Here is a 23,852-nt window from a genome sequence, read left to right on the forward strand (position 1 = left end):
TGTTTTTACCTAAATGGTCTGAGGGTGTTTTGAAGAATCTTATTTTTCTTTATTCTTTTTTTAAATTTTTCAAATTCTTGAAATTTTGTAATAAGAAAAACTGCAGGATAAGTAGAGAAAGATAAAAACCTGAAGCTTGTACCTCAGCTATTTCAGGTCTGGCTCAGGAAGTAAAACATCCAAGGCAAAAGACTGGTAAACTTTCTTACTGGCCATTAGATGGGAAAACTAGTTGTTGCTGCTGGCAATTATGATGAATTGAAAAGCCTTGAATGAACATACAGCAGAAGTGCCTTGGAAAACACTGCTTTTAGAGGAACAATGCTGGTTAACTTAGACCTTATAGCTATTTTTACTATGAAAATTCAATGTTAAAACGCATCACTCTATTCATTTGTCTTTCCTGACACAGACACAGACACAGACACAGACTCACTCACTCTCCCTCCCTCCCCCCCCCCCTCCAGCTATTACCCATTCTTTCTGATTAGCGTTACTATCTAAACTACGGACAAACAAGGCTGTGTCAGTCCTGCTAGCCCAGAAGCCTGGGCCCATCTTCAAGCAGTTGAGACTTTTTGCTAATAACTATCTTCCATCCATTGTTCCTAGCTCTCCAAATAAACTAATCCCTCTTCCACCCTTCAAATATGTTCAAAAGAACACTTTCTTTCAATTCATTCTAATAGAATATGATTGCCAGTCACCTGGCTTTCTTTCTCTGAGTATATTCCAGTGTTACTGTCCCTCCTAAAATGTGGTGCCCAGAACAGAATATGGTATTCCAGATGGAGCCCGACCAGGGGAGAATACAATGGGAACATAACCTCACTCATTCTGGGCACTGTGCTTCTATTAGTGCATCTTAAAATCAAACAGACTCAGTCTGCCATGACATAATGCTGCATTAAACTGAGTTTATGGCTCACTAAAATATTCTGGACCTTTCTTTTTTCTTTTTAACATAAACTGTCCTTTATTTCTTTCTCCATCTCCTACCAGTCTGACCCAACACCTACTACAGTCTTCAGGAGGTGAGGAGAGGGTGTGAGCATAGGCTAGTGAAGAGGAAAAATGACCTCAGGCCCTGCAATGGATACTAAATCATATGGAGATGATATTTTACTGTCAGGACAAGAGATTCTAGTGTGACAAATGGAAAGAAGCCTTAGTCATCCCAGACCCCATGTATCTTCCCTGGCTAACCCCATCCTGTGTTCTCTCTAGCCCCTAGTATAATATCACTTCCTTATTTTTCCAGAGAGCATTATTTCTAGTATTGTACTTCCTCATCTCTCCTACTGAATTAATAGCTAAATTTCCTCCCTCCTTCCCTGTGGTCCACACCCACAGAAGAAGGATAAGGAAGGATGCACTGACTCACTGGTGAAGGTGATGTTAAAGCCCCTCTTCCCTGTTGAGTGGTCTGTCTGGAACTCCAGGCGGGCCACATGGCCACTGCTGGTCAGTGAAGAAGGGATCTGGCTTCCTGAGAAGGTGCCCAGAACAGGAGACTCAGCTGTAGCCCCATCTTTGATGGCTAGGAAATCAAACTGAGGTTCCACATCGATATCATTGAAGGCCAAGTGGATGCGGCTCTCAGGCTTGGCAAGGATGAGCCATACGCAGTGCAGGTGATTACCGTATTCCTCAGGATAATTCGGGGATAGGACAATACCAGAAGGGCTGGTAAAGTTGAAAAAGCAGGAAACTGCAACGAGAACAGTAGCTCAGGTCAGATCTCAATTCTTAACACCCACCTTCCCTATCAAAGGCCTCACTTAGGCCTTTGATATTTTTTATGATCATTATGGTAAAAAAATAGAAACAAAGGATGATGATAAAATATTCAGAAATATCAGTTCTCTTCTACAGAGAGAATTCCAAAACAACTAGTAACTAGTTGTTCTAGTTTTCTACTGGGACTTAGTTATGCTAGGAGATATCAGGTTGGTTTCTAGGCTAGATTCTAGGCTAAACTGGAATGGGTTGATGACCAACACTGAGAATAGAAAATGTTCCAGTAAATGAGAACAATACACCTCCCCTTTTTATACTCTTTTACTTTTCAGAACAGCTCCCTTTACATCTACTATTCTACTACAATGGGACAATAACCAAAGAAGTCAGGTATGATAAGATTCACTAGTTCTTTTTTTTTGGCAGGGCAATAAGGGTTAAGTGACTTGCCCAGGGTCACACAGCTAGTAAGTGTCAACTTTCTGAGGACAGATTTGAACTCAGGTCTTCCTGAATCCAGGGCCGGTGCTTTATCCACTGCACCACCTAGCTGCCCCCAAGATTCACTAGTTCTTTTTTTTTTTTTTTTGGTGGGGCAATGAGGGTTAAGTGACTTGCCCAGGGTCACACAGCTAGTCAAGTGTCAAGTGTCTGAGGCCTGAATCCAGAGCTGATACTTTATCCACTGCGCCACGTAGCTGCCCCCGAGATTTACTAGTTCTTAATGAAGTATGGGAAAATGAACGGCCACCTTCTAAGGAAGAGAAGAAAACTTTAAAAGGAACTCTTAGAAGGGATAGTGCCGAATCAAAAGTAATAAAGCATTAATGGGGAATTTCAAGTATTACTGAATTAGTATATGGGATAGATTTCTCCCTGAACAGCCTGTTACACTTATAAGATATTTCCAAAAAATGTATTCTATGTTTCTATGGCTTGAAGAATTCATATATCTCCAGTAGGGAAACTTCTCACTACACTCATCTCCTCAACATTCATATGGGAATGGGGGAAGTACTTTAGATCAAATCTCAGTCTCCTTCCCTTTTATCCAGGTTAAGAGCATAGGATCACTGGAGCAAAGTAATTAGGTAATCACTCAATCTACAAGCATATATATTCCTATATTCTAGGGACTCTGCTAAATACAGGGCACAAAAATGAAACCATTCCTACTTTTAGGAGTTCATATTCTATTAGGAATGACAACATATACATAAGTATATACAAAATAAAGATAAAGTTATTGGGATGGGGGTCACTAGCAGCTGAATATATCAGAAAAGTCTTCATGTATGATGTAGAACTTGACTGATGTTTTTTTGGGGGGGAGGCAGGGCAATGAGGGTTAAGTGACTTGCCCAGGGTCACACAGCAAATAAGTATCAAGTGTCTGAGGCTGGATTTGAACTCAGGTCCTCCTGAATCCAGGGCTGGTGCTTTATCCACTGTACCACCTAGCTGCCCCCCACTTGACTGATTTTTTTTTTTTAAGTGAGGCAATTGGGGTCAAGTGACTTGCCCAGGGTCACACAGCTAGTAAGTGTTAAGTGTCTGAGGCCGGATTTGAACCCAGGTGCTCCTGACTCCAGGGCCGGTGCTCTATCCACTGCGCCACCTAGCTGCCCCCACTTGACTGATTTTTAAAGGAAACTAAAGGAAAGAAAAAACAGTGCCTTTTGGGTTTGGAAGACAGCTATGCAAATTCATGGAAAAGGCAAATAAAGTTACCTATATAAGGAACAGCAAAAAAGGACATATAGCCTGGATCAAAGAGTCCATGAAGAGGATTATTATATGACATATATGATTTAACGATAGGTGATCATGATATTATATAACATAACATTGTATCATAATATCGCTATAAAGGTAGATTGAAAAAAGGTTGCAAATGGCTTTAAATATCAAAAAGAGGAGTTGTTGATTCTGCAAGTAAGAGAAAACCTCTGGAATCTGAGTAAGAGCAGGGCCTCTCAGTAAGGCTATACAGGCCTGCTCTTTAGAAAACTACTTTAGCAGCTATGTGGTAGATGGTTTGGAAAGAGGAGAGACTTGAGGCAGGGAAACTAATTAAAAGGCTATTAGAGTAGTTCAGGTGAGATGCTTCAGTAATTCAGGCAATCAGTCAAGGTGGCCTTGCAAAAGAAGAGAAGGGAACTGATTTGGAAGATGTTTTAGGCATAGAATCAACAACAGTTGGCCAGTTATTGAATTTGTGAGACAAGTGTTGTGACTAAGGTTTCAAAACCGAGTGACTGGGGGAAAAAATGGTGGTACACTCAAGGGATACTAAGAGGGGTGGGTTGGTTCAGTTTGGGACTTGGTGAGTTTAAGGAGATCTAGTAGATCTTCTGACAGGGCACCAACTCCCAACATAGGCTACGGAGGAAAGCAAGAATCAAGGTCTCCTGGAGGCAGCTACTTAAAGAGAAAGATATTCTCAGAACATTCTGATATGGGCCCTATGGGGAGATTTGCAGAGTCAGGGCTCATTTGCTTCATTAAATGAGGTTGTTCTCCTCAATGGCACCCAGACCATAGGCCTTTACTATAGGGAGAACTCCTATCTTTACCTTGTGGACCTGGCCTAAAATATCCACATTCAAAATAATCTCTGCTTGAATTACCAGTGCCTATTTGGGAAGGAACCAAAATATTATATAGCATACATCTCTGAGGAAGGGAGACAGTTTTTGTTTACTTATCTGTCTAGCATTTCATGATCCCTGTATTTGAAGATGAACTAGATGGTTTCTGAGATTCTATGAATATGGTAGCCTGGGTCATAAAACACTTAAAACAATTAAGAAACCCCTCAAAAAAAATTTTTTTAAACCTCAGATAATCAGAATCTTACCAAAGTTAGAAGAGGAAAGAGACGGAACCATAAAATATGAGAGATAGAAGATATTTTAATAATTATCTCATCTAATTCCCTCATAGTACAGATGACACTGAGAAAAAAGGGAAGGTAAGTTGTCTATGACCACAGAGTTAGTTAGTGGTAGAGCTGGGACTATAAATTAGATCTCAACTGCCCTGAGCATCAAAAAAAAAAAATAAGTGCGAAGATTATAATTAAGGGAAAACAAATCTTAACTTTTAGAAAGAAGATAAGGAGATTTCTATCATGAATATGAACTAATTTTATTCAGTCAAGGATTTAATTAAGAAACAATACCTATCGGGGGCAGCTAGGTGGCGCAGTGGATAGAGCACCGGCCCTGGAGTCAGGAGTACCTGAGTTCAAATCTGGCCTCAGACACTTATCACTTACTAGCTGTGTGACCCTGGGCAAGTCACTTAACCCCAATTGCCTCACTAAAAAAAAAAAAAAAAAAAAAAAAAAAGAAACAATACCTAAATTTAAAGAGCTACCTTGGGGAAAGATGGTAGAGGAAAGGCAGTGACTTCCCTGAGCTCTCCCCAAGATCCCTCCAAATACCTTCAAACAATGCCATAAGACAATTCCTGGAGCAACAGAACCCACAAAAGGACAGGGTGAGATCATTTTCCAGCCAAAGACGGCTTAGAAGGTCAGCAGGAAAGGTCTATTGTACTGGGGTGAGAATGGATCACATCCCCATTGCCTCATTGCACAGACACAGACCCAGACCCAGCCCCAACCCCAGAGAATCAGGCCACAGGAGCTTTTAAATCAGCTGCAGTAGCAGCTGCCTCTGGAACTCAGCTCACAGAAGGGGTGAGTCGGTAGGCCAGGGGGAGATTACAGGGGTCTCTTTGCTGGCGCTGAGGTGGGACTCTGTTGTTTTGCCTGAGCTAGGATCCAGAAAGCAGTCTTGGCTGGTGGCATAGGCAGGAGAGGGGCACAGGCACACCAGAGCTTGCAGCCACAGTGAAACAGGATTCTATCCCGGGTTAAAGGGCAAGCACGTCTGTGGTTGCTTGCAGCCCAGAACACAGGCCAGAGGAGTGATGAATGTGCCTCTCCTTAAATTGTACCACCTTGGACCCCCTGAAGTTTGGGACAGTGCGTCCTGCAAGCAGTGCGCCACTTTAAGAAAGAGTTAAAAGTCAAGAAATAGGCTCGGAAAATGAGCAGACAGAAAATAATGCTGACCCTAGAAAGTTTCTTTGGTGACAAGGAAGATCAAAATACACCCTCAGAAGAAGATAACAAAGTCAAAGCTCCTACATCCAAAGCTTCCAAGAAAAACATGAATTAGTCTCAGGCCACAGAAGCACTCAAAAAGGACTTTGAAGATAAGGTAAGAGAGGTAGAGGAAAAAATGGGAAGATAAATGAGAGTGATGCAGGAAAGTCACACACACACAAAAGAACTGCCATGAAGAAAAATGCCCAATATCTGCATAATCTCACCACTCTACATACAAAGATCACCCTTGATACCTGCAGCAACATGGTTCCATTATTGCTACATAAGTGGTCCAGGGAAGAGTCACAGCAGAAGTTCTCAAAGAATTATAGAATAGTAACACTGAAAAAGACAGCTGAGGTCATCTAGAATCCCTTATTAAAAAAAAAAAAAAAAACTGGGTGCACAGAAAGAAAGAACTTGTCTAAGCTCACACAATGAGTTAGAATAACTGAGACTAAAATTTTGATCCCCAATTTGGTATTCTGTCTATAATAGCATACTGGCTCTTGGGGCAGCTAGGTGGTGCAGTGGATAGAACACCGGCCCTGAAGTCAGGAGTACCTGAGTTCAAATCCAGCCTCAGACACTTAACACTTACTAGCTGTGTGACCCTGGGCAAGTCACTTAACCCCAATTGCCTCACTAAAAAAAATAAAAATTAAAAATAAAAAAAATAGCATACTGGTTCTCACTTCCTCACCATGTCATGTAGGTATATACCATGTTATCTAACACCATCAACCCAAATGTCTCTGCCCAAATAAACGTGTTCATTCCTGCTTGCCCTTCCCTCCTTCTCTCCTTACCTTAGGCTTCAAGATTAACCAAATATCTAGTAGAATGTATGCTCTTTGAAGGCAAGAACTCTGGTTTTTTTTCTTTGTATACATAACATCTAGGACAGTACCTAGAACATGGCAGGGAAGGAGCTGAAGAATTTCCAGATCTATGATTTCAATCCCTGGGTAGAAACTCCCTCTATGAATAGAGCAGAAGGGGAAGGAGGAGGGAAATAAGGATTTATATAAAGCCTGCTGTGTGTCAGAAACTGTGCTAAGCACTTTTACAAATATTATCTTACTTGATCCTCATAACAACCCTGCATGTTAGGTGCTATTATAGCCACCATTTTACAGATGAAAAAACATAGACAAGCAGAGGTTGAGTGACTTGCCTAGGGTCACACAGATAGTAAGAGTCTGAGGCCATATTTGAACTCTGGTCTTCCTAACTCCAGGTCCAGTGCTCAATCCATTGCACAACCCAGCTATAGACATCTAGCTAACAGGCTGGAAAATCATCTAAAACTTCTAGTCCTTTAGTTACCTAGGGGGCACTGGGACATCAAGCAACATGCTTGTGTGTCAGGGGCATTACTTGAACCCAGGTGTTCTAGCTCTGTATTCACTATTTTATGCTGTCTCTTCCTTCACACAAAGTTGGTATTTGATTGCTAGTTAAATTGAAATGAACCCACATAGTGTCAGGAGGCTGCTGTTTGCAGTGTTATCTTAGGATCATAGACTAAGCTACTAAAATCTATCTAATTCAAACTCCTCATTTTACAAATCAGGAAACTGAGGATAATTGGAATGGCTTTTCCAGGGTCACAAAGTACTGAGACCAAAGTAGCAGAGATGTAATTCAAATATGGTTCCTCTGACTTCAGATCTAGAATTCTTTCTAATATACTAACACCTGAGGGGAATGGAGATTCTTAAATACCTAGCCTCCCCTAAAATACTGTAACTGATTATAAAGTAAGGAGAACTGATTAACAGAGAAGAATTTATATAAGAAAGTGAATTGTCCCTTTCAACATCATCTCCTAAGGAAGTTACATTTCTTCTCATTTGTCCTTGCACAGAGCATATCTCAACTCTTCTTTGAGAGTGATATGCAGATGCCACAGAAAATACCAGCTATTAGTTACATAAAATAATCAGGCTTATTATTTCAGAGGTATATCTCTTTGAACAGAGAGGGGATTTTCTATCTTGATCACTCCCCTCATTCACGGGATCCAAACCCGAAAGTCAAAGCTGGCATTGGGGAACGTCATCCTTGAGGGCTGAGACTGTCCTCATTTTGTTTTTTAACCTCAGCAGCCAGCATAAAGCCTTCTATGTAGTAGGCTCTTAATTAATAATAACTCTGAATGGATGCTGGGATTTTTATATATGCTGCATTCACTTATTTATATATGTATAGTTTCCCCTTAGTAGAATGTGAACTCCCTGAAGCCAGGTTCTGTTTTCACTTTTGTATTTATGGCTACAGTGACAGGCACAAAGTAGACACAAAAATGCTTTTTTATTGATTCACAGAATATGGAGTCCAAGGCAGGTACAAAGCATATGTATAGCTTAGCCTTGGGTCAAATAGAGAGGGGGAAGGGGCTAGCACACTTGGAGATAAAATGCTGTAAAAAGGATTTTGAAAGGGGTTTGAAAATCTCATGTGACCTGGTTTAGGATCTTAGGATCTCAACACAGCCCACAGTTCAGCTAAGCCAAAGCTACCTCCAAGGAAAAAAATAGAATGTCATAGTCTAGCATCTCTAGCATCCAATACAGGCAGAGTTGAAGCTACAGAATAATAAAAAAACATAATTTTTACCAAAATAAGACAAGGGTTACAATTCCCTCCAACCCACATCTACACCTAAAACCTTTGCCCATTAAATGCTTACTCACAGTTTAATGCCCATCTTACAATTATGTCCTCCATGACGCTTTCCCTAACCTGTTTTTTTTCACCAACTAATCCTCACATAGCACTTTGTTTAAATCTCTCTAGCATGATTAACATCAATTACTTTGTATTATGGTTACCTATATAATGTGTTGATCTTCATTCCTTAATCTACATGAGGGCAGGACAATGTTTAATCTAAATTATGTATTTTTCTGGAACTTAATAATTGTGTGATGAAAAAGAAGGTTTATGACATATGATTAATGATATTCAGAAAAATCTGCCAAAGGCTCTGAAGCTTAATTCCAAAGATAAATTCTAAAACTGGTTTAGTATCATCATAAGAATTAGTTTACAGCCCCTTGACCTGACTACTGACAATGAGGCAGCTCACCTGGCAGTATAAGTTCTACTAGCTTTGTTTAAAATTTATTCATATTACTGTTAGTCACACTTTCTATCTCTTGTGAAATCATCCTATTCGTCATTTCTTGTAACACAATAGTATCCGTCACAATCATTTACCACAATTTGTTAAGCCATTCTCCAATTGATTGGCATCCCCTCAATTTCCCATTCTTTGCCATCACAAAAAGAGCTGCTATAAATATTTTTGTACAAATAGGTCCTATCTTTTTGGGATACAAACCTAGTAATGGTATTGCTGGGTCAAAGGGTTTTTGTTGTTCAGTTGTTTCAGCTGTGTCCAACTCTTTGTGACTCCATTTGCGGTTTTCTTGGGAAAGATACTGGAGTAGTTTGCCATTTCCTTCTCCCACTTATTTTACATTTAAGGAAACAGGCAAACAAGGTTAAGTGACTTGCCTAGAGCACAGCTAGTAAGTGTCTGAGGCTGTATTTGAACTCAGGGCCTCCTGACTCCAGACCAGGTACTCTATCCACTCCTACCACCTACCTTCCAGGTCAAAGAATATGCACAGGGTTTTTTTGCTCTTTTAGTGTAGTTTCAAATTGTTCTTCTGAATGACTGGAACTTACAAATCAACCAACAGTGCATTAGTGTTCCTAGTTTTCCACATCCCTCCAGCATGTCATTTTCCTTTTCTCTCATGTTAACTAATCTGATGGATGAAAAGTAGAATTTTCAGAGTTGTTTTGATTTGCATTTCTCCAATCAATAGTGATTTAGAAAATTTTTTCATGTGACTATTGATAGCTTTGTTTCTTCTTCTGAAAACTGCCTGTTCATATCCTTTGAGCATTTATCATTTGGGAAATGGCTCTTATTTTTATAAATTTGGCTCCATTCTCTGTATACTTCAGAAATGAGGCTTTTATCTGGACAAACTTGCTATAATTTCCTCCCTCTCTCCCAATTTCTTGTTTTCCTTCTAATTTTATCTGTATCTTTTTTTCCTGAAAACCCTTTTTAATTCCATGTAATCAAAATCATCCATTTTATTTCCCATGATCCTCTCTATCTCTTGTTTAGTCATAAACTCTTCTCATATCCATCTATCTGACAGGTAAATTTTTCCATGTTCCCCTAATTTACTTATACTATCACTATGGTAAAATAATTTATCTATTTTGTACTTTACTTTGTTATACAGTGTGAGATACTGGTCTATGCCTAATTTCTGCCAGATCATTTCCCAGTTTTTCCAGCAATTTTTGTCAAATGATGAGTTTTTCCCCCAAAAAAGCTTGGATCTTTGGGTTTATCAAACACTATATTATTATAGTCATTTACTAATGTATAATGTATAACTAATCTATTCTATAGATCCACCACTCTATTTCTTATCCAGTACTAAGACTGTACATAAGATTGTTCTGATGATTACTGCTTTGTAATATAGTTTGAAATTTGTTATTGTGAGGTTGCCTTCCTTCACATTTTTTCATTTGAGTCTCTTCATATTCCTGATCTTTTATTTCTCCAGATGAACTTGCTATTATTTTCTCAAGTTCTATAAAATAATTCTTTAGTAGTTTGACCTGGAACTTAATATGTTAGTTAACCTAGGTAGAATGATCATTTTTATCATATTGGCTTGCCCTACCCATGAGTAATTAATATTTTCTCCAATTGTTTAGATCTGTCTTTGTGTGAAGAGTGTTTTGTAATTATGCTCATCTAGTCCCTGGTTTCCTCTAGACAGGTATTTTCTATCTTTTCCAATTGCCTGGGGTAGTATCTACTCCTGGAGGACCTTCTGGTACTTAAGGATTATGAAATCTAAGAGTAATAAATAACACAGATAGTGGCTAGAAAATGAGCTCTATTGGACAGACCTTAGTGAGAAAAAAGGCCCCAGAGTTGAATAAATTTTGCTATATGTAATAAATAGAAGTTAGTAACACAAGTTAGTAACTCCAGGTAAGCAAGTAGAACAAATGAATGAATAGATGGATGGATGGATGAATGAATGATTATAAGTGCTTACTACGTACAGAACACTGTAAATGTCTTGTGAAATCCTGACAGAAATGGTAGAGGGACTTGAAAAAAATAAACCTCCCCCATACCAACAAGCACATATTTCACTTTTTTTTTTCTCCTGATTTCACATTTTCACTATAGGGAAGGTCTCCTAGAGCTCTAAGACCAGTACTATTAAGCACTGAATCTGAATTATATAATTAACATAGAGAAAGAAGCGTATTACCCTCAGGTTCTCTGATTTTTCCCATGTTTGATTCTTCTCTCTCCTATGAGATTGAGAGCTCCAGGAAAGCATGGCTCTCACCTTCTGCTTGAAGGTAACAGAGCTCATGATAGGAGTTCTTTGCTGACCAAATTATGTTCAGGAATCACCTTCCATTCTCATACAACAGAACAAAACAAAAAAAACAAAAAGAGCCAAAAGAATAATAACACAAGCAGTGACCATGAGAAAACCTTGTTTTCATGGGTTCTTTAGGGCCCCAAATTTGACAGTCTTTTCTCTACCTTACTGATTTACAGGTATACTGCCCATTGAGAGGACTTGTACACTAGGTTCTATGAGCATAAGAATATGCATAATACCCCCTTTACCAGGCTCACATTCCTAACCCAGGACTATTTCTAAAGTGACTAAAGGGCAAACAGAAAGGAAATGTCTCCAGGTGTGGTTAAACAAGGGAGAAGTCCTCCCTTCCATCTGCTTCATAGTATTACAAGAATCTAATTATGTAGTCCATCTCTACCTACTTACTCCATCTGCCCCACACAACCACTTCTGTCCTTCCTTTATAAAAGGGTTGCAAGCTTCTGACTCTGGGGAAGACAGGCTGCTCTTTATCAGTACCATTTACCTGGAACCACCATTTTAAGTCAAGAGGAACAGCTTTTACTTCCCATTGACCTCACTCCCTCACTTTTAGGAGACTTTTTTCAGCATTTGGAAAAATTATGTGAAAAAGAAAGTGTCCAGATAATGTGCTTTTCTTCTGTCCTTAGGCTAAGAAATGCAACCTGAATTATTTCCCTAATAGGGCCTGGCCAGTATTGGGCATCTGGTTCCTGGCAGAGTGAGAAAGTGAAAGAAATCATATAGGGTTCCAATTGTGTGCTTGACAGCCTTACAAGGGAGAAGAAATGCAATAAGGAAGAAAAGGGAGAAAAGAAGTGAAACAGATTTAGAGTAATGGGGAAGAGAAAAGGAGAGACAAATAGGAAGGTAAAGAGAGTGACGAATGAAGTATGGGAGAAAAAGAGACAGAGAATTAGTAAAGAACAGATAAAAGATGAAGAAATGATGAAAGAACAGCAGAGGAAACAGAGGGGTAAAGGATGCAAAGGAAGAGATTTTTAGGAGTCTCATCCTACCGTAAACAACATATTTCTAACTCCTTTCACTGTGTACTCACTCCTCTCTACATCCTCTAGATCAGAGATGTCAAACAGATGACCCACAGCTGGCAAAACTCCCGAGTATAGCCTGAATCAGATTAAAATGTAATTGGGGGGGCAGCTAGGTGGCGCAGTGGATAGAGCACCGGCCCTGGAGTCAGGAGTACCTGAGTTCAAATCCGGCCTCAGACACTTAACACTTACTAGCTGTGTGACCCCGGGCAAGTCACTTAACCCCAATTGCCTCACTTAAAAAAAAATTAAAATATAAAAATAAAAAAATAAAAAAAATGTAATTGGGGGCAGCTAAGTGATGCAGTAGATAAAGCACTGGCCCTGGGATTCAGGAGGACCTGAGTTCAAATCCGGCCTCAGACACTTGACACTTACTAGCTGTGTGACCCTAGGAAAGTCACTTAACCCCAATTGCCCCGCAAAAAATTTTTTTTCAAATGTAATTGGGAAATATTTATCAAAATAAATCAAAACACAATAGAACAGACATGGTGTTGATATGTTGTTTTCTAAAACAATATCCTGCCAGCAGGACTCTTTATGTACAGAGTTTAGTGAACACCCATTTGAGTTTGACATCACTCTTCTAGATAATGTTTCACTTTTTGTTCTTGTCATTTCAAGAGAGAAAATTTCCCCATGCTTATTACACATTGAGCATCTAACATTCATTAGATTCAACATGATAGTTTCAGCCTAGAATCTTTGTGCAGCCTGAGCATCCTCACCAGATTCTACAAGTTTGGGATGAATATGGTATAATGACTTACCATCACCAGGCCCCTCTCCTCCTGCCCCACCCCAACATCAGTGCTTTTCTGCCTAAACTTTGTTCACATTATTTCCCAGCTTCTTCTATTTTAATCCATTCCTCTCACTGATTTTAACAAGCAGTTCAGGGTCCCTTTCCTCCGTCCCATTTCCTATGCTTATCATTCTGTTTATCTTCAATTGTAGTTATACTATATTGATGCTATGTTTTCTCCTAGATGTTCCCATGATGCTAGATTTCTCCATCTATAAAATGGAGACATTAAATCCCTACTCTGCTTCCTAGAGATACTAAGAAAGTAAAAGACCATGTAGATCAATGCACTTAAAATTCCGAATGAAAACAGACACAACTTCTGCAAAGATCTAGGTGGTAATACTATAATCACAGCCCACAATACCTGTGTGTACAACCCATGTAGAACTTATTGATTCCTGCCACAGACAGTAGCTAGGAACAGGATACTGAAACAATGGAGTTTCACAAGCAAAAAGCGAGAAACCAAAGGGAAAAGAACAGGAAGACCAGAATACATTCCCCACCCTCACCACTCACCCCAGGAAAGGTTACAGATAAACAGCAGAAAATATCATGGGATCATAAATTTAGAGCTAAAAGACACTTTGAAGCCCATCAAGTCCAACCCCCTCATTTTACAAATGAAGAAAGTGGGCAGAGGGTAAATGGCTTTGCCCAAGTCACAGCTAATAAGCAGCATTTGAATCTATGCTTTCCTCATTCCAAGTACAGTGCTGGCTTCACTACACCATGCAAAGGTATAATTTGATGGACACCATTCATTTCATAGAATATCAGAGTTGGAAGGAACCCCAAAAGGATATATTCTAGACTAGAGGAAGTAGGGGTCCCCTCTTTAATATTTCACGCAAGTGGTCACCAAATTTCTGCTTGGGCACCATAAGATATAAAGAACTCCCTCCCTCCTAGAGCGTCTTAAATGATGGGAAGTTTTTCCTTATAATTAGCCAGCAGAAATCTGACTACTTCTACCTTATATCTTCTGATTCGTATTTGGCCCTCTGTGTTCAAGCAATATAAATTAGATACTTCTTCCACAGAAGAATTTTTCAAATATTTAAAGACTACTCTCATTCTGCTCACAAGTGTTCATTTTCTCTGGGCTAACATGTATATTGTGATGAACACCAGCTGGGAGCAGAAAAGGGTGGGTGATTTAAGAGAAGATAAACCTTAAAGGACTTGTAGAATGGAAATAAATTATAGAAATTATAGTAACAAATTTTGACCATGAAGAAGAGATGAGAAAGTGTTCTTCCCTTCTTTTTCTGAATAGACTGAGGTAACTATGGCTATGGAACATTGTATATATTGTCAGAGATGATGTGTTAGTTTTGTTGAATTTATCCCCCCCCTTTTTTCTTTTCCCCCCTTCATTACAATCAACAGCTCTCTGAAGAGAAGAGGCAGAGGGGATATCTTTTTAAATGAAGGTGATGTAAAAGAAAACTTCATTAATTTTTTTAAAAAGGAATTACAGGGGGCAGCTAGGTTACACAGTAGATAAAGCACCAGCCCTGGATTCAGGAGGGCCTGAGTTCAAATCTGACCTCAGACATTTGACACTTAGCTAGCTGTGTGACCCTGGGCAAGTCACTTAACCCCAATTGCCTCACCAACAAAAAAAAAGAAAGAAATTTGTCATTGCCACCTCTTTTTTTGTCATTGCCTCGCCAAAAAAGAAAAAATAGGAATTACAAGAATTACAGAATTAGAAGGGGCCTCAGAAAGCACCTAATTCAAACCATACCTGATTAAAGCAGGGTTAATGTTGACTTGGGAGTGAGAAAAGGGAAATATTCCTGCACTTTGGTTCTGAGCAAGTTGATAACTGGCTCAATTGGTGCAGCACATTGTTAATGAGGCCATAGTTACTGGACTGATTCCATGGAGGGCAGCTCATCCCCCAATCCCTAATCATAGTAAGCCATCCCACAAATGTGTGCTCTTTATTATAAGCATGGTCAGATAAATATCCAGATAGATAGATAAGCATAATTAAGCACCTACTATGTTCAGGCCCTGTGCTAAGAACTAGAGATACAAAAAAAGGTAAAACACAGCCCCCGTTTTCAAGAAGCTCATAGGCTATGGGGGAGAAAACATGAAAATAGCTTTATAAAAACAGGGTGAATTGGAGAAAAAAATCTCCAAATCAATTTGACTGAGGAATGGAGAATAAATTAAGAGAGACTAAAGGCAACAAATTGTGGTAATAGTTCAAGTGTAAGTTGAATCAGGGTGGTGGCAGTATCAGAGGAAAGAGGAAGGTGCTCATGAGATATGCTGTGAAGGCAGAAATAGCAGGGCTTATTGTTAATTAGATATTAATTAGATAGCAATTGTTAATTAGATATGGGGAGGTAAGAAAGAGTCAGGAATTCACTTAGGTTGGGAGTCTGAGTGACTGGGAATATGGTGGTACCCACAGTAGTAATATGAAAGTTAAGAAGAGGGTAGGCTGGGAGTGAAATAATGAGTTGTTTTAGACATCTTGAGTTTAAGGCGTTTGGGGGATGTCAGTTTGAGATGTCTAACAGGCAACTGCATATATGATAATGGAGGTCAGCAAAAAAGGTTATGGCTAGATAAGTAGATCTGAGAATCATCAGCAAAGACAGATAACTGAATCCATGGGAACTGATGAGATCACCAACTAAAATCATATTAATGGAGAACAGAAGCGAACCCAGTGGGACACCCACACTTAGTATCTATGACCTGGATGAAAATTCAGAAAAAAGAGACTGAGAAGGAGAAATCAGAGATATAAAAGGAGAACCAGGAGATAGTAATGTTCCAAAAATATAAAGAAAAGAAAGTATTGAGGTGCTCTCCTGTTCCGGCCCCTGCTTATAGACCGGAAGTCCAGACCTTAATTCTCTTTCCCTTCTCTCAAGATGGCAGACAAACCCCCCCAAAAGGAACCAAAGGGCACGGTTCTGATCATGCTCACTGGCTGCCACAGGGGCAAGCGAGTGGTTTTCCTGAAGCAGCTGGCTAGTGGCTTGCTACTTGGTGACTGGACCTCTGACCATCAACTGTGTTCCTCTTCGAAGAACCCATCAGAAATTTGTCATTGTGGGGCAGCTAGGTGGTACAGTGGATAGAGGACTGGCCCTGGAGTCAGGAATACCTGAGTTCAAATCCGGCCTCAGACACTTGACACTTACTAGTTGTGTGACCTGGGGCAAGTCACTTAACCCCAATTGCCTCACTAACAAGAAAGAAAGAAAGAAAGAAAGAAAGAAAGAAAGAAAGAAAGGAAGGAAGGAAGGAAGGAAGGAAGGAAGGAAGGAAGGAAGGAAGGAAGGAAGGAAGGAAGGAAGGAAGGAAGGAAGGAAGGAAGGAAGAAATTTGTCATTGCCACCTCTCCTGGGGTTATTAACCTTTCAGGTGTGAAAATTCCAAATCATCTTACTGAGGCTTACTGCAAGAAGAAGAGGCTTACACCAAGAAAGAGAGATTTTTGACACAGAAAAAGAGAAATATGAGATTACAGATCAGGGCAAGGCTGACCAGAAAGCAGTGGAATCTCAGATCCTGCCCTAAATCAAGAAGATTCCTTACCTCCATGGCTGCCTGCATTCTGTATTCTCTCTCTCCAATGGAATCTTATCCTCACAAACTGGTGTTTTAAATGCCTGGCAGAGAACTCTTATTAAAATATTTGGAATAACAACAAAAAAAAGGCATTAAGGCGAAGAATGTAACTGACAGTATCAAAGGCTGCAAAAAGTAAAGAAGGCTGAGGAATGAAGAAAAGCCATTAAATTTAGTGATTAAAAGATCACTGATAACTACCAATGCCTCTACTTCCTTTCCTCTCTTCTTAACTCTGCAGTCTCTTTTCTGACCTCAGCATTTAAATGAAACTCTTCAGTCTGGCTTTTGATCTTATTTTTCATTCTGTGCCTGTGCACAAGTCATTTCCTCTAGCTAACAAAGTATAGTGGTAAGTATACTGGACCAGCAGTCTCTGGGCCTAGGTTGATTCACCTACTGAAGGCAGAAGACTGTTTATAGAAACCCTAAAATCCTCCCAGCTCTAGTTCTATTCACTGCAAGAATCTACAGTTTCCATTTTACTTCTATGAATCTACCAAACCTACATGGCCCACTTCAAGTAGGAAAAAGATAAGAGACCTGGACTTTAGTACCAGCACTTGCAGATGGTGGGAGTTAATCTGAGTCTTGAAGGAAAGAAAGGCAGGAGGCAAAAGTGAGAAAGAACATTCCAGGCATGAGTGAGAGCCAATGAAAAGGCAGGTAGGTAGTCAAGAAATGGAGTGCTGTGTTAAAAGAATTTCATCAAGACCAGCATCCCTGGATGGTAGTGGAGGAGAATAAAGGGGGTGGGATATTGAAAAGATAGGAAAATGTCATGTTATGAAGAACTTTAAAAGCCAGAGAATTTCGCATTTGCTCCTAGAGTTAATAGGAAACCACGGAAATGTATTGAGTAGGTAAGTAAAATGGCAAAACCTGGGTTTTAGGAAGATCACTTTGGCAGCTGCATGAAGGATAGATTAGAGGGAGAAAAATGAGGCAGGAGACCCAACTAGAAAATTACTGCAAAAGTCCAAGTGTGAGATGACACTCCCTACTGCCTGCCTCGAAGGAGCAAACTCCTTTAATTGGTATTTAAAGTCCTCACAACCTGGCTCCAGGAAACTTCCAGGCTTATTGTACATGACTCCTTTTCATGAACTCTACAATCCAGCAAAAATAGCTTTCTTGATATTCTTTATGTGGCATTCAATCTCTCTGCTGCAAGCCTTTGCACAGGCTATCCCTCATGCCTGGAACACACTCCAACCTCATTTCTGCCCCTTAAAAGCCCTCGCTTTCCTCAAACATCATCTCATAGAGTTACCAGTACTTTGCCTCACCCTAAGAAATTCCTTGTATATGTGTAGTATATATTCTGTTTAAATCTGCATGTGAACAAGTTACCAAGATGAAATGTAAACTTCTTGATGGCACAGACTATTTCATTACCAGATTTTAGCACAGTACTTGGCACATAGTAGATTATTAATAAATGTTTGATTATTTGATAAATAACAAAAGAAACCAGGAACAGAGTTCAGCAACACACCAGTATCAGCTGAAGACCCTTAAAGTGCTGCCTTTGTTCTAGTCATTCCTCTTCTCATAGAGGTTATAATGATTTCTGATTTCCTATTATATTAAATGTACATTCTTTTGTCAGGCTTTCCATTCCTGCCACAATCTGTACATCATGCCCCATTCATTTCTTCTTTGTCATGCTCTTTTTGAAAAAGGGATTCTTTCGCCTTGTCAAAGCTACCTCTCCCCAATTATATCCCTCTCTTTTTTACTTCCAGGATCTTTACTATTCCATCTTTCATCTTATTTCTTTGTCCCTTGTCTCTTTCCTTCTACCTACAAACATACCTAGGTTTTCCCCATTCTTTAAAAAAACAAAACAAAAAATACTTTGTTTTGGCATCACCCCAAGCTACTGTCACATATCTCAGACAATTACAGAATGTGAGAGTTGGAAAGGACCTCAGTGGCCATCTACTACAATTCATACACGAAAAAAATCCCTTCTACATTCCTGACAAGTGCTTGCTTAGTCTCTGCTTCAAGATCTCCAAGGAAGGAGAACACACCACCTCTCAAGCTAATCCATTCCACTTTTGGACAGCTCTAAGATTTTAGGGAGTTTTTTTCTGAGAGGAAGCCGAAATCAGCCTCTGTGAAACTTTGAAAGTTCTACAAACTGCTCTTGAGTCTGCCTTCTGGGGCCCAACAGAACAAGTATAATCCTAACTCAACAGGAGAGCCCTTCAAATATGCGAAGGCAGTTCTCATTTCCACCAGCACCACCCCAGTCTTCACTGGGCTAACCAAACCTAATCCTCATGTTAATGAATTTTAGGGCTATCCTAGTTCTTCTCTGGACACTCACCAGTTTGTCAATTTACTGTGACACTTTTAAATGAACACAAAACTCTAAAATAAGCTTCTAATACTAGTAGAGTGCAGAAGGATAATCAACTTCCTATTCTAGAAACTATGCCTCCTTTACTGCAGCCAAATATCACATTAGCTTTTTTGGCTGACATATCACCTAGCTAATTTATACTGAATTTGCAGTCAGTCCACTAAAACCCTTCATTTGGGTGGGTTTTTTTTTGGGGGGGGGTTGTTGTTGTTGTTTTCAGGGCAATGAGGGTTAGGTGACTTGCCCAGGGTCACACAGCTTGTGTCAAGTGTCTGAGGCCATATTTGAACTCAGGTCCTCCTGAATCCAGGGCCAGTGCTTTATCCACTGCGTCACCTTAACTGCCCCCTAGTGTTTTGTTTTGTTTTGTTTTTCAGAACAGCTGTCTAACCATGATTCACCTATCTTATATAAGGTTGATTTTTTGTACCTAGTGCAAGACTTTGCATTTAATCTGAATTGAAATTAATCTTATTAAATTTAGCCCAATGCTCTATTCTGACAAGACCAAGATGGATACCGATTCTATCTATCACTCAATCTTTTACCTCTGGGCTTGGCATCATATGAAAAAAAATCATGAGAATACTATCTATGGCTTTATCCAGGTCACTGAATAAAATATTAAATCACAGAGGCAGGGCTAAGCAATAGATCCCTTAATTTGTACACTGGAGAACTCCTGTCAGCCACATTGATTTTGAATAATGAAGAACTATTCTTTTGAGTCCAGCCATCCAACTGGTTCTGAATTCATTTGACTGTATGACTGTCTAATCTATATCTTTCCATCTTTTCCATAAGGATAGAATAAGATACTTTATCAAACTTGTCTGAATTTGGTAAACAATATCCATAACATTCCCTTCTCTACTAGTTTAGTAATACTATCGAAAAAGGATCTGTGATGAATCTGACATGACATTCTTTTTTTTAAATCTGAATAAAATTTTATTTTCCAATATATATAAAAACCAAATTTTAGCATCAATTTTAAAAAAAACTTTGTGTTCCAACTTTTCTTCCCCCCTCCATTTCCATCCCCTACCCACAAGGACTCAATCAATTCAAAATAAGTTGTACATGAGTAGTCATGGAAACATTCCCATATTAGCTAGTTGTGAGAGAAAACAGTCAAAAAACCCAGAACTTCAGATTAAGGAAATGAAAAAAAAAATTTAACATGTGTTTCCATCTGTTTTCAGATACTATCAGTTCTTTCTCTGCAGATGGGCTGCAATCTTCATAAGTCCCTCAGGGTTACATTGGATCATTGCCTTGCTGAAAATAACCACATGCTTCCCAGCAGATCATCCCCCACTATTGCCATTATTTTGTATATAGTACATTTCAGTCTGCTTCAGCTCATGTAGGTCTCTCCAGGTTTTCCCCATAGCATCCTGTTCATCACAACCTCTATATAATACCTTAAGCTTGACAGAGAATCTTCTTCACAAAAGCCCAGCAAAGTAGGTACCATACATTTTGCCAGTATAGTCAATCATTATAACTATTTCCCTCCATCCTATTCCCTTCCCATGACATTTACTCTATCTTCTTTTTACCTATTCCTCCTCAGAGGTGCCTTACTTCTGACTATCCTCTCCCTCGCACTGCACTCCCTTTTTTTCACCCTTCCTTCCTTGTCCTCTTCCTCTCCTCTTTTCCTGCAGGGTCAAATAGATTGCTCCTCCCAATTGGGTATGAAAGCTATTCCCTCCATGAGCCCACTCCAATGACATCAAGGTCCCTGATCTAATTCTGTGTTCTAAATTTTTCTTCCTCCCTCCCTTCTCAACCCTCCTTATGAGATCAAGCAATTCAATATGTCATACTGGTGCAGTAATACAGAACATCTTCATCTTCCTTGAAAGTGTTATGTTTTTTACTGCTCTCTCCCCCAAGCTGCCCTTTCCTCCTTCCCTTCTACCCCCCTCCTTTTCTCCCTCCCTCCAGGGCAAAAGTATATTACTATACCTATTTGAGTATGTATGTTAGTCCTTCTTTGGGCCAATTCTGATGATATTAAGGTGACATGACTTATTCTTGATGAAGCCAAGCCATCTCTTTATAATCACTGCTTCCATCTCTAAATGTTTGTCAACCATCTTTTAAATAATCCATCCTAGAATTTTTTCAGAAATCAAAGTCAAGGTCACTGGCTTATCTTATTCTGTTCTCTTCCCTTCTTTTGAAAACTGAGACATTAGTCCTCTAATCTCAATGATACCTTTCCAGCTTTCCATGGTCTTGCATCTAAAGAAGACTCAGTGGTAACATCTGCCAGTTCTTTCAAGATCCAAAATATAGTTGATCTGGTCTAGATCAACTTGAAATAAAAGGCAGAGAGATGATCTTTTACTATCTCCTTAAGAATTTTAGGTACCTGTTTTCCATGACTACTCAGGTATAACTTATTTTGAAATGCTTGAGTTCTAGTGGGTGGGGGGGTGGGAATGGAGGAGGAAGAGAAGTTGGAACACAAATTTTTTTTTAAATTGATGTTAAAATTTGTTTTTACATATATTTTGGAAAATAAAATTCTATTCAATTAAAAAAAAAGAATTTTAGATTCCAATTCCTGGTTACTCTTTTTGTTCTATCATTTCCAGTATCAAGGTCTTTCTCCTTTTCAGAGAAAACAGAGACATAATAAGAATTGGCCTGCTCTGCCTTCTCTGTTTTCAGTTATCATTCCTAACAATCTGAGGAAAGGTCTGAGCCTTCTTTTTCTCCCCAAATATCTTAAAATAAACACCCAAACACATGTTTTTGTCCTTTGCTTCTCTCAACAGCCTCTGTTCATTCTAAGTTTTAGCAATCCTGAAACTGTTTTTATGGGATTGTGCCATGCTTTAAAATTGTTTCTCTGTTACCTAGCCTTGCTTCTATCTCCTGTACCTTTCTTTTAAAAATCTGAATTGATGGTTTAATTGTTTTCTTTAGAAAAATCTTAGTTTTTTCTCCTCATTGAAATTGTTTCTATCTTCAGAATTTCATTCTTGGATATTTTCCATTCTTCCTCCCCTAACTTGCTGGGAAGCTTTTTATTCCACAAGATCACACCTATCTTTCCTCTGAACCCCAGGAAATCTGCTTTCCCCATATCTATGATACATTTCAGACTATAGCCATATTTCTTTTCCTCTATCACAAACTCTAGAATGGAATAGTCACTTCTCCTCAGAATTCCCACCATTTCTACCCTACATCTTCCCTGTTATTAAGAATCAGATTCAAAATAGAATTTCCTGTTGTTGGATCCTTCACCTTTTGAAGGATGAAATTATCAATAAGTAAGTCAAGAAATTATGAGCTCATCTGCTTTGGCAGAGAAAGATCCAGCAGATGTCTGGATAATTGAAGTCCCCATCACTATTATATTATGCTACTGTGCCAGGGTTGTGATCTTTTTCAGAAACTCCTCATTTACTTCCTTTTTCTGTCTAGGTGAGTCTAAAGTATATTTTGATAATAAAAAAAGTTTTAACAAAAATATTCTCTTGACTTGCTTCTTCCCTGAGTACTGCAATTCCTCACATGAGTATACTTTCTTAATACACTATGCTAACCTATCTGATACTTTTTTTTTTTTTACCAATCCTTTTTCTTTTGAAGTTTTTGAAGTGGTTTTGGCGGGGGGGGGGGGGGCAACAACTTGGCCAGGGTCACACAGCTAGTGTCAAGTGTCTGAGGCTGGATTTGAACTCAGGTCCTCCTGAATCTAGGGTCAGTGCTTTATCCACTGTGCCACCTAGCTGCCCTCTAATCCTTTTTCTTTTGAATAAAACATATCCATTCAGTTTCAACCCACCAAGTTTCAATAATACCTGTAAGGTCAAATTTGCCTTTTTGCATGAAGACATTTTGTTCTTCTTGTTTGTTATCTAAATCAGGGGTGTTTGTGTATAGGGAATGGAAGCCTTTGGTTTTACCACAGGCTTCTTTCTTTGATTTTGTCTCCTGTAATTTTCTGTGTGTCACACATGCTCTTCTTCCCTTTTGTGGATAATCACTATACTATCTAACTTGGAGTATATACACATAGACAGATTTCTCCCTCTCCATCCTTTCTAGTTCAAATCCATTTTATTAGATTTGCAAGACACTGGTCAAATATATTCTTAGCCATTTTGGGGTGTACTCTATCTCTGGCCAGGAATCTGTCAACCCTATGATGCAAGCCATAATCTAAAAATCCAAATCTAATTTTCAGATACTACTTTCTTGGCCAACTGCTCACTTCCCAAATTAACTTTTCTCTTTTGTATCACTTGTCTTTATTGGGAAAAAATAAGGAATGCACAATGTGCCCCCTTAAGGTCTTCAAATTCTTATGTAAGACTTCATTATCAAAAGTAATAATTTTTAGGTTCCTTTCAAAAGTGTCATTTATGTACATATTAATTGCTAACAGTTAAAAGGTGCCATCCACTTTGATAAACATTGGGAAGTTTCCTGCTATTTCTTGAATATATACTCCGGGAAGACAATACATCTCTCTGTTACTGTTATCAGGTCAACAAAAGAACTGTCCCAGTATGCCTGAACAGTTAGTCATCAATAATCTTTTTTTGTTCTTCAGCCATTTACTAGATGAAATGCCTGATATCTGTGGCTCTTCTATATCATTCCTGGGAGAGCAAACAGAATCTCCATCTCAGAGCACAGGATTCTCTCCCCTTTA

At 39.1% G+C, this 23,852-nt stretch overlaps 1 protein-coding gene across 2 annotated transcripts in view; it reads right to left on the reverse strand.

Annotated features, from left to right (window-relative positions):
- The window catches only part of CSMD2 (CUB and Sushi multiple domains 2), a 1,007,742-nt gene that overhangs the window by 298,767 nt on the left and 685,123 nt on the right, over window positions 1-23,852 (reverse strand). For both annotated transcript variants that reach the window (XM_043994712.1, XM_043994711.1), the window contains exon 14: window positions 1,385-1,711. In XM_043994712.1, coding sequence (XP_043850647.1) covers window positions 1,385-1,711 — 327 coding nt within the window. The remainder of the gene's footprint in view (window positions 1-1,384; window positions 1,712-23,852) is intronic.

The sequence above is a fragment of the Dromiciops gliroides genome, chromosome 3, assembly GCF_019393635.1.
Source record: "Dromiciops gliroides isolate mDroGli1 chromosome 3, mDroGli1.pri, whole genome shotgun sequence".
Lineage (NCBI taxonomy): Eukaryota > Metazoa > Chordata > Mammalia > Microbiotheria > Microbiotheriidae > Dromiciops > Dromiciops gliroides.